The sequence below is a fragment of the Spea bombifrons genome, chromosome 2, assembly GCF_027358695.1.
Source record: "Spea bombifrons isolate aSpeBom1 chromosome 2, aSpeBom1.2.pri, whole genome shotgun sequence".
Taxonomy (NCBI): Eukaryota; Metazoa; Chordata; class Amphibia; order Anura; family Pelobatidae; genus Spea; species Spea bombifrons.
The window spans coordinates 23959844-23977723 of NC_071088.1; the positions used below are offsets into that span (position 1 = coordinate 23959844).

Here is a 17880-nt window from a genome sequence, read left to right on the forward strand (position 1 = left end):
TCTCCTGCAAAACTGAGGAGAAAATCTCCTTCCTGGGTGATGTCCTGTTGCTCAATAGGCCAGTTATAGTGGAAATCTCTGAGTTTTCCCAACTGGCCCATTTAGACTGCATTAAGTTAAGATGGTGGCTGTGGGTCAACCCTAGGCACCGCCAAAGCTAAATACACCAATTGTACTTGTTATAATCTATATCTACAATATAACATCACATAAAATAAGTAAGCTTAGATAAAACAATAACAAGTCAATAATCACTGCCATGATTTCTAAGAGGGCAAGAGGGTCACCTGCTCCAGGTGCCACTAGGTTTACGCCATTTAATTATTTCCCATGTGCTGTACTGGGGAAGCTCTTTACATTTTTTCAGCTCAAAACATTCCTAATTCCGGTTATTATTTGTGCTGTTCTTAATGCCTGTTTTGGTAACTATTCGAAATATATACTGTTTGTACACGCAAGCATACAATAATTTGCCGACTTGAATGCAGCTGAGCTTAGATTGTACGATAAATAGCTTTTTTTTGAAGTGGACCTTGAAATGAATGGAAATGAATTCTTTTCTGCGTTGCTAAGGTGTGACAGAGGGACTTGTGTTATGTTTCAGGCTTATGACATCAGAGGAGAAGGCAGAACGATTAGAATTTCAGATACAGTTCTGTGCGAATTGACGTTCTCTTAATTTATTGCCATTGAGGTCATTACATTTTTTAATTAAGAATTCCAGACCTTTGAGAATATCTCCTCTATTTACTAAATTACTATCGAAATGCAATCAAAGTAGTCTTCTGTAACAGTCTCATTTCCCATATTACAGCAGGCACAGATACATCCAAAACCGAGTTTGTTAAATATTACATTAAAAGACTGCCTTTTCTTTTATTACTGAATTTATCTCACGATGAAATAGTGATGATTTGGCCATTTTTCTACAGGAGCAACAGGAGCATTATGTTTTGGTAAAATTCTCTGCATTCTTTGTTTCTGTATATGAAGGGATAGAGAAAAAAATATAGCAAGTCAGAGGCCTACATACCAATGTATAGATTCCCCACATTACTTCATAGTACTACTCTTCATCCACATTACATGGGTTACAGGGTAACATCACAATATGCTTTTCCGACTGAATGCCCAATCTCTGTCGGTGTTCTGCAAGCACAGTCTTTAGAATTGGAAGACTGGTGGAGACAAACCAGCCAGGAGGAAAATCACACACATGGAGAGATATAGAGAGCAACGCAAAACGCAGGTTATAATTTTTCATAGGCAACTACTGCCAAGCATCAGATTTCATGGTCCATTGCAGGTTTGCATAACTGTAGCTTTAGACAAGATTGCTCTATCAACCTTCACAAAACTTGTACGGACACTTTGCTTATCCCTGACTATAAAGAGCATATGTATTTTAAATAGATATAATATATTTCCCTGAGTAAGAAGCTTCTAATGGATTGAAGATTCCATTCAGCGCGTGCTATCTGCACTTTCTAATCTCAGATCTCAGATCTGTCTTGGGCGTTGGTGGTATTTAAAGAATATTGATGTAGCATCTCGGCTAAGTGAAAGATACACAAAGCAGGTCTTGTGCCTTTTCCATCTAGCCGTATTGTACAGGATTACCAGTGAGTCATAGTAAACCATTTTTGATTTCTGATTCATTTGTTATGTAGAACATATCCCAAGTGTATGTGTGCGTTAGTTTCATTATCCTCCTGACGTCTGCCCTGGCATCCTTTGCTCCTTATGTGATTATTAATAGCAGGAGGATATTGGAGGAATGGCGTTCCTGTCCCTGTCTAAAGTCATTGGCACATAATATATCAACGTGATAAACTAAGTAATTTCCTCCACCAGGTCCATAGCCATTAACAAAGCCCTACTAGAGTGGGCACTGCTGTAGGTGTATTAATTTTTAACTTTAAACACGATTCATCTATCTTTATCTCACAGCAGAAGTTTTATTGGTTACTAAAGTGAGTGAATTTAAACATGGATTAGGCATTAAGCTCTAATGATCAAGGAGCAAATGAGGCTTCAGGAAAAATTAATTTAATAAGCTGTATCTGTAGTTAAAAATCTAGCTTCTTATTTAGGTTTTTTTACTTTTTAATTGCAAAATGTTTTTCCTTTTCATTCATTTAATAGGCTTATGTCTATTTCTCCAGTTTTTGTACGTTTATGTTATAATTAGTTTTGTTATTTTGTGATTAGTTTAGTGTGGGACAAGGGCCCCTACTTGACAGATTCTGTTTTCTTATATTACCGGTGTTCTCTAGTATGGAGATAATGCTGGTCTAAGCATCTTGCTATATATATATAATACAAGTTCAATTAACTGCCTGTTGTCCACTAATCACTAGATGAGCACATGAAACAGGACATTGTCAAGCAGTCCTAATTGGTTAATCATTATGCACACAGAACAGGAGTACAGGCTGGGTTCTGAATTGCATACCGGCAATTAGGTTTTACTTGAGCTGCCAGGATTAGTTCACTCTGCTGGTGTTAAATCATAAATAGTGGAAATAGACGAAAAAGGCATATCTCTCTAAACACTGCTGCACATTGGTAGTGTCAGATACCCAACAGCCTACTGTAAGCATGCATATTATATATGAATATGTTCCCAATTACAAAGCGGTTAACCTTATCAAGTTTCGTGTCAGCCTTAAAAACCCTTAAAATTTGTTAGGAGATTTATTGGTGAAAACTCCCTAAACAGAGACATAAAAAGCAGATAAGAGCAGTGTGGCTCATGTAGTTTCTCACTGCTGTAGGATCTCAGAGGTCTCACTCTTTAGGAGGCATGGTTCCACTTTTGGCCCCAAATCCCCCTGTCCCTCTTTCCTCCCACAATGGTTTTCTTTTCTATTATGTCAAAATATTTGTGTATGAGTATGTATATTTCAGTATGAGCAATGAGTGTTCTATCAGTGTAGTAGAGACCCTGGCAGGTTTTCCTTGACTGCTTCATCATCATTGACAACACTTAAGGAACTTCAAAGAACTGCTTCCTGGTCACTGTGGCATTAGTAAAGAGGGCGACCAGAGTGAGAAGGAAAAATAAATATAATATGACATTAAAAAAGAAATAAAGATTAAAAAAATACAAATTGTAATTTTACCATGAAATTATCAGGGTACCTTGTAGTTACAAGAGGACTACTTAGTCCTCAAGAAGGTCTCTAGTTCTGTTTGAATTTAAACATTTACATGTAGTTTAGCAGTCGTTCCTGTTTCTATCAGTTGTCACCCTCTCAGTATAATCAGGCAGTCTGAATAATTGAAATCAGTTACCTGTATTATATGGGTTCCCTGTGTAACACTAAGTATTGCAACTTGATGAAACCCATTGTAGATTTGCTGTCCTCTATTACCTTAGGCTAATAATATATTTCCCTGTGGAAGACAGCCGGGGTCCATCTTTGTAAAGAAAGATGTAATTAATGGATTGTTTCAAGGGATGTGTACAAAGTTAGAGTAGAGCATACTGATTGATCATGTTCTTGATTAAAGAAGATATACTAAAAGAAGTCAAGTTTACATTAGCTGTGAACCTATTGTTCAGGATCGTTGTGGCAGTGTTACGAACAGGGTCCATACAGACGACTGTAATGACCCAGAACACCCAAAAATGGTCTTCAGGAGTTATTGCACAGTAGCGGAGTCGAACAGGGCCTGGTACAAGGTAACCACACTCCCCCGTGCGTGCAGCACCTAGGGTTGTGCAGCCATATACGAGGGCCCTAACATAGCAGCAGATGTTGTCCGGAACAAACCAGAATGATATCCTGTAGGCACCCTGCAGCAGACATGAGACATGGCACAACAGAGAAATGAGCAGGATGCTGCAGGCTGGGAGTAGGGAAGCTAAGCAGAGTAACAGCAGAAACATAGCAAGCAAGGGGGACAGAACAAGGAACAGGGAGACCGAGCAAGAAACACAGCTAGACAAGACATACACGGTACAGAACACAACAAAGGACAGGGAACAAGGCAAGGAATATAGGGGATGGAGTGAGAAGCCTAGATCCTCAGACGCTTCTCCTTTAAGCAAGGATAGGATATCATATACTGAGACATGGGGAGAAGAGAGAGGAACCAAGATCCTCAGATGATTCAGGGAAAAGAGGGCAAAGGTACATAAAAGAAATACAGGACTAGCCTAGGACTATATGATAACAATTGGAGATTCAGTTACATCTTATGGCCATAGTATGCTTAGCCCACCACTACGCCAAAGTACTCCAATGTATGGTGGGCCCTAGCACTAAACCCTGCCTACCGAATTATTAATAAACTGAAACTAAACATTGACTCTAAACACAAAACCAAGAAGGACATATCTTTACACTGCAGACTGAGACAAACATAACAAATGGGTGGAGCACACCTTATAAATGAAACAGAGCTGAAGATAAGAGCAGGACTGGAATCAAAGAATCAGAAGTACAGGACAGAGCATAAGGAAATCTAATAATGGATTAAAGCAAAGGGGGAACTGTAGTGAGACAGGGGAACTGTAGTGAGACAAGGGGAAACTAGAGAGAAGCAGCTCTGCAGCCTGAATGGGGCCTGACAGGCAGCTTATACTAAATCTCTAGTAGACTTTTCATCTGTGACAGTAGGAAAGAGAGAGCTGTATTCCTCTGGGCTGAGGAGGGTGCCACATTAGGGTCCAAATGCACTTAATCCACCATATAAGAGGTCAGTAGTGAAAACGCTTGGCTGTGTAATACAAACAGGGGGAGGGTACTTGTTTTAAGCATTTGTGAATGTTCAGTGATTCTGTGTATACTGTGAGTCAGATGTGCTCTGGGGTGTAGACTACGTCTCATCCCTCCATTCATTGAATTTCCAACTCTAACCAGTTTATTTATTGCCTGTTACATACCAGTCTTGGCTGGGGTGGGGGGAAGGGTTTACAATGTGCTAAAGCTATTACCGTGAGTTGAAGAAGGTCAGTGTAATTAGAAGGTTTTTAAATATGATGTGGCATCATCTTGACATAATATTATGAGCAAGGCTGAGATTTAAATCTCATTGGTAGAGAGATGAGTCATTGTCCATTACGCTGAAGGCTTGCTAAATTTCCTCTGAAGATCTGCCTTCTGATTCTAGACATCTAATACGGTTCTGTAATAAGTGCCATAATGTCTTGTGTTTATAGATTACTTTCAAAAGACACTGGACACCATGGACCTGTTCCCTAGTTTACACAGTTTGCAATCTGAAAAATGTAAAATGCTTTAATTGTATACAGATACCAAAATTATAGTTAAGGAAATGTTCTTTGATGTACCCCCACTATCTATATGTCACGTTTCATATGTTTTAAAGATATGTAGTATATCTCTTCCTCTTGAAGGATCCGGAAGACCATGTTTGGGACTAATTGTACACCAGTCTTAGTGCCACTGCTCTGTGTATAAAACCAAAATGACCATGCCCAGGAACCCTCATATGGAAGGCTACCAAAGCTGCCCTCTTTTGGCAGAGTGGCTTTGTGAGGGATGGGGCCAGCTGTACTTGGAGGCAGGGCTAGCCACATATTCAGTCTTAAGTGGGAAGGAAGTAGGTGAAAGTGGGCATGGACAGCCATTTGCTCCCTGCCCAGAGAAAGAGTAAAATTTAAAATCACTCAGACACCCAGGAAAGTAGCACTTTACTCAAAGATTCCAGGTCTAATGTGGAAAGTTCTTACGCATAAAAATGACTTATGCAGTGATCTCTGTTCATCGATTACATTTTCATGTGTAATAAATTAATTGATAAGGCTGCAAGGTCTGAACTGAACTAGATTTTCTCTTCTCGCTTTGAAGAACACCTTTCAATAAACCTGCTAGCTGCATGGGTTTCTTAACATTTAGAAACACCACCAGCTAATGCAACAGGATTCCCGTTACTTGAGTTGTTGTTACTCACAAGTGTTGTTACTTGACATTTTTTTGTTTTCTTTAAAGTTCTTGGGTTAGTCCCTTATTTTAAATATATCATTTATCTCATTCCCTCTCCTAAATAACAGCACTTGACGATGCTGCAGCCTTAACCTGATCAGTTTGTTTTCCTAGACCCATATACTATGGCTAACGAGTGACTTGGGATGTTTTCTGTTTTGACTCAGTATTGATTAAGACTTGTTAAAAGGGTGATTTTTATTCCAGAATCAGAAATGTATTCAATGTACCAAATAATTGGTAACCAGTTATGTAACATTACATTTGCTTCTTTCTTTCTTGGTGTGCCCTTTCTCTTCTTCTAGACATTTGGCTGTGAGCACTGTTTTTTTTTAATAATAATAATAATAATAATAATAATAATAATAATAGATAGATAGATAGATAGATAGATATGTGAAAATCTCAGTTCTGTTCCTTACAAATATATATTTCATATTTTTTCTCCATTGTTCTTATATCACTATATAGAACCCAAGCTATGTGAATAGCCCTCAAAGACAATAAACAACAGATTAGGTGATTTTTTCAGCACCTGCTGAATAGAAGGCTACATTTTATTATTTGTGTTATGAGCTAGTCCCCGCACTTACATATATATATATATATATATATATGTAAAACTCTCACACATTGCCCTGAAGATTGTACATTGAAAAGAGTTGGTGCTCACCAGTAATGTCAGGAAAATAAAAGGAAAGGCTTTGTAGTTGATGAACATGGTTTTTCTTTGTAGAAGAGTTTCTTTGAATATACTAATGATTGGAAAAAGGAGTATGTATTATACCGCGTAAAATTATCTTTTTGAAGACCAAAGGACTGCAATGTTTTTTTACATGTAAATAATGTACTTGGTGATGTTTTGATACTTCTATTTGTTCACATGGCTGATATAATATATATATATTTTTTCCCCAAAATGGGTTATTAAACGAAGAATGGAGTGATATATTTTATTGGACTAACATGGAAAAAGATGTAGACTCACATAGGTTTTCGAGACCTCAGATGTCTCTTCTTCAGATGGTGGTGTGCCACAGAACAGACACACACACACGTATATGGATATTATGATATTTATCAGATGAGTACTTAAGGCACAAGCATTGTCACTCACCATCCAAATCTGGGAGAGGGGTCACTAAGATTTATATCATTATAGTGCTTAAGTAATAACAGTTGAATTTGAGTCATATTTATTGTGATATCTAAATTGTTTGTTCTAAATGTATGACTTAACTGTAAATATTAGAAACTGTATGTTCTTACACATGGTGCACGTATTCCTATTGCCAGTTTAGTTTAATTGAAATTGTACAATTTCTGATACGATTGTTACAGTAAATGGGTTTTTATAGCCCTGATATGTTTGTTTACTTTTCAAAACTTGCAAGGGCAATGGGCTGAAAAGAAACAATAATAGGAAAATTAGTAGTAACATTTGATATATAATATAATATGAGCCCATTTTTCTAAATCATTTGTAAGGTGGAGTTTCAGTGTATAAGGTGTATGTAACTTTTCTGTGGGTAACACCTTATAGAAGGTTTCTGTAAATTTAAGGCCGTGTTAAATATTCACTATATGACCAAAAGTATGTGGACAGATTATTGAGTATTGAGAGGTGTTTCAGCCACACTCATTGCTAGCAGGTGTAGAAAATCAAGCACATAGGCAGCGGTCTGCATGGGCAAACATTGGTAGTAGAATGGGTCATACTGAAAAGCTGAAGTGCTCAATGGTACTGTGATAGGATGCCCCCTTGGCAACATGCCAGTTTGGGAATTTTTTGTGGCCTGCTAGATCTGTATATTTCTTTGCACCAGTTTGGAGAAACCGTCCTTACTTTAAAAAGAAGTCCCCCTTTCTGCAAAGAGTCCTCTCTTTGCAGAAAATACATTTGTAAATTCAGAGGCGGGCTGGCCTGTGGGGTAAGTTGGGCTTTAAAGACCTGTCTGACTTGGATTCGGGAATTTGGCAGGGTCATGTTGCCCATGGTGAAAGTGCCACTGCTTGCATGTGCAAGTAGCTAGAAGGAACACTCCGGCACTCCATAATGTTTTTTTTATTCTATTTTAAAATTACTTAAAGAATGCAAGTAGTTTTTGGTTATTTATCTTGAATTTGTGTCACCTGGAACAGTAAGTGTGTCATCTGGCACAAAACTTTGAATACAAGGCAAGCAGAGGGGAGCAGCCTGAGCATATCTGTTTATTAAAGTTTATCAATCTATCATTGCTGACAGAGAATTATCAGAGTTGTTGTTTGTAAACAACCTAAACATGACAGTTCTCGTAAGGGTGAAAATTCAGGTTGCACAGCTGGTAAGGATGTTGGGCAAGGGACGAGAATCTGGATCCTGACAGCTTCTTGGCCGAGGCACATAGCAGCATGCTAACAATAACAGCATGTAAACGTCAGCCTAGAATACCTACATATACATGAAAGACCAGAGAGATCAAGGCAGATGTTTCCCCGGTCTTTCTTTTTGCTTCAGGATCACTAGCACAACCTCTCACAGTGACATCATACAGCGACATCAACATTTACCAGAGAGATACATGCTTAGGAACACTTAAACATGGGAAGGAACAAAGCCTTTAACAAGGGATGCAGTCTATAAAAACATGGGGAAAATCACAGTAGTAACGTAGTAACGCCAGTACGTCCATTAAAAGCACAAAACTTTATTGGTCTTCACACATCCATAAGAACAGGACAAAGACTCAGCATCTGACGCGTTTCACCCATATGGGCTTAATCATATCTGCTCAGTTGCTTTTTTCTTTGATGCCGGAGGGGAAACCGGAAATCGGTGGCAAGAAAGGAGAGTAAAATTGTACCTTTCAGACAGAGCTGGCCCTTACATGGTGGGTCCATGGGATACAAGTGCCACTTTTACAGGGTCAGCAATTTGCATTTGCATGTGTGTGTCTGGGTATGTTAGCGTGGTGACTGTGTGTGTCTGGGTGTGTTAGCGTGGTGACTGTGTGTGTGTCTGGGTGTGTTAGCGTGGTGACTGTGTGTGTCTGGGTATGCTAGTGTGGTGACCATATGTCCCTGCATTCAAAGTAAGCACTGTTTTTTTAATATTACAAGTCCAAATCATAGCCCTATGTAGTCAATATTATACAAATCCGCATAATACCGGTAAATCCTGGTCCCCTGCCTATTCACATTGAATGTGACAAATGTGGCATACCATGTGCTGCCAGATCTCATCATGAACAATTAAAATTTCTCATTGTCTGTGGATCTGCAGTCATGTTATCAACTGTTTCTCTGTGTGCTATTTTGTGGGCTATATTAGAGCAATTTTAGTAGGCAGTCGTTTAGGGTGCTAATATATAGCATCTTCCAAAACATTTTCTTGAAGGCTAAAAAAACAATTACTGATGTCTTTTACAAGCTGTTAAACCATTTTTGTTTGTCATCCTCTAGATTGTATGCTTGCAAGCAGGGCCATAATTATTTATTGGTTTGTCTTAATCTGTCAATTCTAGTTTTGTCATGCTAATTGAATGTATGTATTGTAAGAAGTGCTGTATAATATGTTACCGCTATAGAAATAAAAAATATAATAATAATAATGTAGCTTTTCAATGTGTGATAAGCTAAATAGATCGCAAGCGATCAAACTTTAGCAACAAAAAGAATGTATTTTTTATGTTCCCCAATCCACGTCCATTTTTAAATATATTAGGTGGTGTAGAGCCTTTACTTATGTTTTGATTTTATACTTAGATAAGATTAGATATATTTATAGGAGATGAATGAGATAATTGAACAGATCTATTTATTAGAAGACAGTCACATCTATTTTAGTTTCCTTTAATTGCCTATTAATAGCAACAGAGGAGGTCTTCGGAACCTTGTCCAATTGTGCTCCTAAGTAGAGGCTTTTCTTTTTCTTATTAACAGTGTCGTTTTGTAAATTGGTTAATTCTTTGGTTGCCTGGATACGTAATTGGTTAATGAGTGTGGCTACATGGCTGTCAAATGAGACTTAGATTAGGAGATCAATCTTCTGTTTAAGGGCAGTAGGAATATGTTCTACAAATGATTTTCTGTAGACTCTTGGTGGACACTGGTCATCTTCAGGTTAACAATTACAGGCTCACTGTATCTACATTACAAACAGATGTTCATTTTATTCAAATGTCTCTGCTCAGTTCTAAGAGCATTTACCTCCTCTTTTACTTTTATGAAATCCAGCATTACTTTTATGAATTCAAGAACAAAGTGTGATCTCTGAATATTTAGAATTCCTCAAAAGACATAAAAATGTTTTTCCTCCATGTTGACTAACGACCGAGCAGTAGTTTTCATATCTTTTTTGTAGATGCATTTTTGTGTTCTGATGCCCTCCTGTTATATATTATTAAGCTAAAATTGTAAATACATTATTCTTAGTGATAACATTTAACTTATATTTCCTTTCAATTTTTTGTAGGTGAAGCAGATTATGGAAGAAGCTGTTACAAGGAAGTTTGTACATGAAGATAGCAGCCACATAATTGCTCTGTGTGGTAAGTAGACTTGAATAGTAGTTTTAGTAATCATGACATGATGGAAGGATGCAGCACAATTTCAACCAGGTTCGACGACCTTTCTCAGTAATCCCAGGAATGTCTGATTGAATGAAAACACTACTTTGTCAAGTGACCCTCTTAATGTCCAGGGTTTGGCATTAAGGCAAAGTAAGAAGATGTGTTTATCACTTACATGTGTCTATCTTACCCCTATGTATATTGATGTACAGCTACAAAGTTAGGAAAATGGTTGGGGTTAATCAGGGATTAAGAACCCAGAATTTGTTTAAACAAATAATGTTATCCCTGGTGACCTACCACATGCTAGTTATAGTGCCTAGCTAAATAAAGCAAAAACCTTATACAGTGGTGTATTTAGATTTTGTGCTGCTCTAGGCCCGACTAAACTCACAAGCTCCCTAATCTCCACTTTCTCCTCTTTGAGTTCCACCTCTTCTTTGTGCTCAAACAATTTAACAGTGCCACCTTTGTCCCCATACAGCTTAACAGTGCCATCTTTGTCTCCATACAGCTTAACAGTGACACCTTTGTGTCCAAATAACTTAACAGTGCCATCGTTGTGCCCAATCAGCTTGTCTCTGATATCTTTAGTTAGCCAATAAATGGTATCATTTTAACTATACTTTTCTCCTGTTTTCTCAACGGCTAACACGGTACAAAACCTTTTTATCATCTTTGCCCTAGACACCTTAACAGTGTAATCGTTATGCCCAAATAGCTTGTCTCTGGCATCTTTGTCCCAAAACAGCTTAACAATGCCATGTTTGTGCTCAGACAGCTTAATAGTGGCATCTTTGTGCCCAAACAGCTTGTCTCTGACATATTTGTCCCCAAACGGCTTAGCAAAACCATATCTGTCCCAAAACAGTGCCATATCTGTCCCAAAAGAGCTTAACAGTGCCCTATTTGTGCCCAAACAACTTAACAGTGCCATCTTTATGCCCAAACAGGGCTCTGTCATCCTTGTCTCCAAACAGTTTCCCAGCGTCAACTTTGTCCTTAAACAGCTTCCCAGTACCATCTTTGTCCCCGTCAGCTTGTCTCTGCTTAACAGTGCAGCTTAACAGTGCCAATCATGCTCACACACTTATACATACATATACATACATTCTCACATACAAACACTTATACACCCTAACGTACATATAGTCAGACATGCACACTCCCGTCCTTTCCCTCTCCCTCATCCACTCATTCACCCTGCTACCTCAAGCACATCTTTGCTTCTGGCTGTGAGCCAGGACCTTTACGTTACATGACCCTGCTACATTGGCGGGGGAGGGCGGTGATCCGCCTTGGGTGACATTTATCAGGGGATCCCACATTAGCACACAGGGACAAGCTGCCCCGGGCCAGTCCAAAATTGTTCACAAATGGCTGGTCCTGTTTGCCAATGTGGCATCTCCCCCTAGGAGGCATAGGGCAGACTACGCAATTGCCCTTTAACAGCTGGTAAAGTGGTAAAGTGTAAATGATGCATGTCTAGCATCTCTCTATTTCTGCCCCTCTACTTTTCACATCCATGTCAAAAAGCATTGCCACTAACTTAATTAATTGACAGGGACAAAGCCAATCTTTGGTTTGCCATATTACCCATTGTTTACATTTGCTTTTAGATTGTAAACTGTCAGGAGTAGGGCCCTCCTCATCTTCAGTCTTAGGGTGTCATTGTTAGCCTAGCCTTACTGTTCAGTACATAGTATACATGTTGTATATAGATACAAGATAACATTGCATACTTCTAACAGAAAAAAATACCAGTTTGGACGAATAAAAAATATGATTTTAATAAAGTATCTTCTATACCACCTTCTGTACAAATACAATTTTGTAAGCCATTATGGTGCTTACGTTATAAGCACTTTCTTTACTTTTGATTGTATTAATATATTTTTTTAGGATGGTTGGAAAGCACTACAAACGAGGGTGGGTTTTGGCTGGAATACTTTGGTAGCTTTCCATGGTGCTGAAAATGTCTAATTTTTTGCTGAAAACTCCTACATGGTATAATGAAAAAGCTCAGTGTACATCATCCTTTGCAGATGTATCATTTCGGATTTGCATGCCTTGTTCTAAATTGTTATTATTATAACCTTTTATTTACACAATACCAACAATTTACACTGAGAAACTAGAACAGACAGACTGATACATTAGGGAGAGGGTCCTCCCTGTGAGCTTACAATCTAAATACAGCGTACTATAGAAGGTTAAGCTTATGTTACCACAACTAACTCTCATCTGATTTCCCATAAACTATATAAAATTACATGAGAACATTGTTGAGGTTTCTCCCTTAACTTCGAAAGATGACATATTTATAGCACTGACTTCTATGGAAAAACATATGCATGTCAGTTTTCATAATATCCTGGTTTATTGATACAAATTAGTTACTTTTTTAAGTGGTTTATGCTCCGCAAGAGAAGATCAAAATGAACAGACAATAAGGGGATCAGGCTAAGTGTCACATTTTGTGTATAGTGCCTGATTTTACTATTAAATTCCACAGAACTATCACAAAGTGATCACACTCTCTGTGTGTTAAACCCACTTCTGGTGTTTATTGCCAAAAAGCTCCATTTTGGTTTCATCTGACCATAGAACCCAATCCCATCTCAAGCCCCAGTAGTGTCTGGCAAACTGAAGGCAGCTGAGTTTGTTTTTTGAGAGGCTTTTTTCTTGAAACCAAACAACTTGTGATGTAGGTGAGGCCGGATTGTAGTTTTGGAGACTTTCTGACGTAAGACACAACTAACTTCTGCAGTTCTCCAGCTGTGATTCTCTGAGATTTCTTGGCACTCGAACCATCTTCATAGTGTGTTGAGACAATATAGACACATGTCCTCTTCCAGGTGGATTCATAACATTTTCAGTTGACTGTAACTTTATAATTATTGCCCTGATGGTGCAAATGGGAATCTTCAATGCTTTTGCTATTTCCTCATAGCCACTTCCCATTTTGTGAAGCTCACTAACCTTTTGCTGCACATCACAGTTATTTTCCTTGGTTATTACCCATTGTGATGATTGATTAAGGGGATTTGTTACCTAATATTTATACCGCTGTGAAACAGGAAGTCATGGTTAAACAATTTCCTGTTCCGTAACCCAGGTGTACTAAAAATGTAAAATATTACTGGGAATATACCTATACTATATTCTTCTCATATGAATTCTTAGGGGTGCCAAGAATTGTGACACATATATATTTAACTTTTTTTTGACAAACCTGTGTTGTGTTTTCAAGTGTTTAATATCCATGAGAGTAGTTTTGTGTATTATTTGAAGAAAAGATCAAAGGGTTAAATAAAGGACATTTTTTCTGAGCCTTCTTTGCTCATGTTTACCAAGGGTGCCAATATTTGTGGAGGGCATTGTACTTTGTCTACATTATTTGTTGCTAAGGGGAGTATCTTGACATTTTCAAATAATGATAAGTAATACAGTCTACTTGAAGAGTAATATGCCTCTTTTCCCTTTGGCGTTAAAGGAATAAAGTCATAATGTTTGGGTTGGTTTGCTTTGCGTCAGAGAACACAGGAGTGATTTCTATGCTATTTTCAGGAGTCTTCGCTATTATAAAGCAAGGTCGCAGGGTGAACAGGATTCCTGAGTCAGAGTGACGGGAATGGACTCCATGCATACAGAGATTTTTTTTTCCCTTTGATCTCTTCCGCTTGTTAATCCCTTTTTTTTCTTTCCTCATTAACGTGACTAAAGCATTGCTTTTAGCAGCAGAGTACACAGTGTACCTGCATCTTAGTGTTGAGAACAAGGTCTAATCAGCATACTATGAGCACGAAATGGCACTTTGTACATGAATAAAAAAGGCTAACAGACTAAAACTGGAAACATTTTTATGAGTCTGACATTTTACCAGAAAAAGACCTTACTTTGTCAACCCATATAGTACAGTTTAAGATGATCACCAATATAGTGCCTATTTCTTATCTCATTTAAGGATCTGCTGAAAGGTAATAAAAAAAAACGATCTTGGTAATGGTAAAACTATAGGGTATTTTACATATCATAAACACAGTAAGTCACAACAAGCTAAATTGTTTCTGATGACTTTTTAGGATGGTTATGTTTAGCCTTTGGGTCATAGGCTTAGATGTAACATAAGGAAGTTTTACTTTACTGAGGGGGTGATAGATAAATTAAAAAACCCTTGCAGCAGATGTAGTAGAGGTTAATCCAGTAAAGGATTTTAAACATGTGTGGGACAGGCATAAAGCACTGTACAGTGCTACAGAATATGGTGGTGCTATATAAATATATAATCAGATTGTTCAACAAGGTTCAAAAAAAGATTTATTATAGTACTGTAAACTTTGTTATCTGTGCTGGAATTTGGAAGGCTTCATTCTTTATACAAACTAAACTGTTAAACTTCATAAACCAAATCGTCAGCAAAGCAGTTTTACTCACCGAAAACAAAAATCATAAACTATAGGAAGTTTAAAGAAACTAATTTAGTTATGCTTCAAAGTATGATGTGACCTTTAGACCTTTCGTTACCAGCCACAACAGCAGAGCTGCTCAGGAGCTGAGCTGCAGCCATCTTTCTCCCTTCCAGCGGAAGTGCTATATGGTTAACTGTACATACAAAAGTTTAGTTAAAGACCAAAGCCTTGAGTTTCCCGTAAAATGCAATAACTTGCCCTGCAGCAAAAACAAAGTTGCAGTCATACAACAAGTAACGCAAATAAGAAAAAAAAGGAAACGTAATATCAGATCACTGCCTTTAGGCAGAAATTAGTTCATGGAGCAGGCAGCTTAATATGGCTGCTTGTACTATGGCAATCAAGTATGAAATCAGCTGGCTAGCATGATTCCTTGTTCAGGAACTAGTTGCTGTGACATAACCTGTTCCTTTCCAACCCTTGATATAAAAAAGTTAAATAATAAAAACTTAGACATACTAAATTTATTTGGATAAACTTACTTTTTCCTATGGCAAAACTACCGTATGAAAATTGCCCGAGCCTCCCACAGGGAAAAAAATCTTCTGCACGCACAGCAATCATAGAGTTAAATTAAACGCCGGGGGGGGGGGTGTTGTAAATTAGATACCTCAGTCTATTTTGCTTGTAGCCCCTGAAAAACTGCTTTTGTGTTAAGTGGCCTGTTATATCAATGGCTTGAATCTGCAGTGTAAACAAGGCTATGAAGCTATGGTAACTGGCTGAATCTTACTTTAAAAGGAAAAGATCACCTAAGCGCAGTTCTTTACTCCTAAAGATCGATAATGCGTTTTAAGTAAATAAAGTATTAATCAACCCTGTTTGTTATAATCACCTGGTAGATACAGAAATACAAAAATAAGGTATTGTTTCTTTATTTTCAAAAATGTTTCAAACATTTTAGTGATGATGTGAATAGCAAGTTGTTTGCTTTCTGTGTAATCATTACCTAGATTGTATTTGACCTGCCATTTGCATTACACGGTAATTACCTTCCAGGCCCTTAAATGCTCTGGTGTTTCCTTTATATTTATCCTAAGAATCCCTGACATGGGTTTTGTAGATTTGCTTTGTTTTGCAGTATTTACTGAAAATGTATTATACATTTTATTCATCTTTAATATAGTGCACTCCGTGAAGATCCTCTGCTTTGCTATTTGTTTATTTGTAATATTGAATTCTTGGAAATAAATAAATAAAGCGGGTGAAGTAGTTTACTAATGTGGTAAATTATGTATTGTATAATGGATTGGCAGCATTTCTAATATGTTGTGTGTATGAATAATAATCAGCTTCTTTAAGAAGACTGTGGTGTGTAGAAAATACTTTTCCACTTTTTTCTAGTAATATCTAGAGGTACAGAAACCATATTGCACTGGATAAGACACATAAAGAGAAAACGATTATATCATTTAAATACTTTATAGCCATATTGGTCTAGAACCTTTGTAGCTGGAGAACACTACAAAAGAAGACAGTCCTAGAATAGATCTAAATATAATAGTTACTCTTTTCCAAGGACAAAATTAATAGATCGCTATGTTCTGAAGAGTACTGGCGAGATAAGAGTTGTGAAATATGTGATCATTGTTCTGTATGAATAGCAATATGATACATAGTCTTGTGCTAGTTCTACCTATATATTTCTACAAACATGTAGAGTATAAACACCAGTACAGAGTATTAAAAATCCACCTTATATGAATACATTTGGAGCATGCATCACAGCTTCCTGTTCTTATGATTATTTCTCTCCATTAAAGTTTTTTCTGCCCTGTTGTTGATTTCTTCAAGCAGCCTTTATAATGGCGGGGTGAAGAAAAGGAAGAGAACCTTAGGAGAGGAAATTGATTAGATAAAGCTGGTCCTGCCCCAGGCTGCCACTGATCTCAACTTCCATGATGAAATTAAATATTCTCAAAACATTTGTGCTGATAAACTAACATAAAGCACAAATTATAAGTAGTATCAGTACATTTCTCCTGTTCGTCCTCTTCTGTGTCCTCACGTACATGACAGAAAGTCATGGATCTCAGTTTCAGAGGTCATGCAATTTTCTCTGACCACCAGTTGCTGTGAAAAAAAAGGAATGGTGAAGATAGTTGTGCAGTTTTGGTATTAGGAACGACAAGCCTGGAAGCCTTTCATTGTCGAGAATATATTATGCTAATTATATTGTAGAAAAGAAGAATGAGATATGCCTACAGGTTTAAAAGATCAAAATCTGTCTTCTCAGCTGTGTTGATTAAAAAAAGCCTGGTGGCATGTCTGAGCCTCCTGCTTGTTTTGTCTGTTTGTGTACACGTTCTCAGCTGCAGCCTGCGCTCTTAGTCATGGCAGTCCTCCATCATATTGAGAAACCAGCGGGGTTCTGAGGGTTACGCAGGATGCTTTCTGGATAACATGGAGGATCATTTTGAGCCCTCTTAGTAAATAAAACACCCGTACTTTTTCAAGCAATCGGAGCCTGTATAAAAAAATAAGAAAGTCTTTAAGGATAAAGCTGTATTAGTTACTTGCTGTTTCAGTTATGCCGTTTGCAACATGTAAGGCTGATGTAATTGATAATTCTTATATTCTGGCATGCGCTCGGTTGAGTTGTTCGCAAACTTCTACCCTTCAGTGATCTCAGTGATTGGGGTCCATCCCAACTGTAAAGGTGAGTCCAGACATGGACTTCTTTGCTGACTTGTTCCTAGAGGGATACCAACCATGCTCAACTGACTAGCATGTGTTTACACTACTCCAGCCGAGGCTTGACATTGCACATAGTGATCTTCGGCTTTTGTAGAACTGCTCGACGAGGGAAACCCTTTTCATGAAGCCCCTGACGCAGTTTGCTTGTGCTGACGTTGCTTCTAGAGACAGTTTGGAACTCTGTCGTGAGCGATGGTAAAGAGG

At 37.9% G+C, this 17880-nt stretch overlaps 1 protein-coding gene across 2 annotated transcripts in view; it reads left to right on the forward strand.

The window, feature by feature from the left end:
- Positions 1-17880, forward strand: part of SGSM2 (small G protein signaling modulator 2) — a 115267-nt gene that overhangs the window by 26921 nt on the left and 70466 nt on the right. For both annotated transcript variants that reach the window (XM_053457153.1, XM_053457154.1), the window contains exon 2: positions 10411-10486. In XM_053457153.1, coding sequence (XP_053313128.1) covers positions 10411-10486 — 76 coding nt within the window. The remainder of the gene's footprint in view (positions 1-10410; positions 10487-17880) is intronic.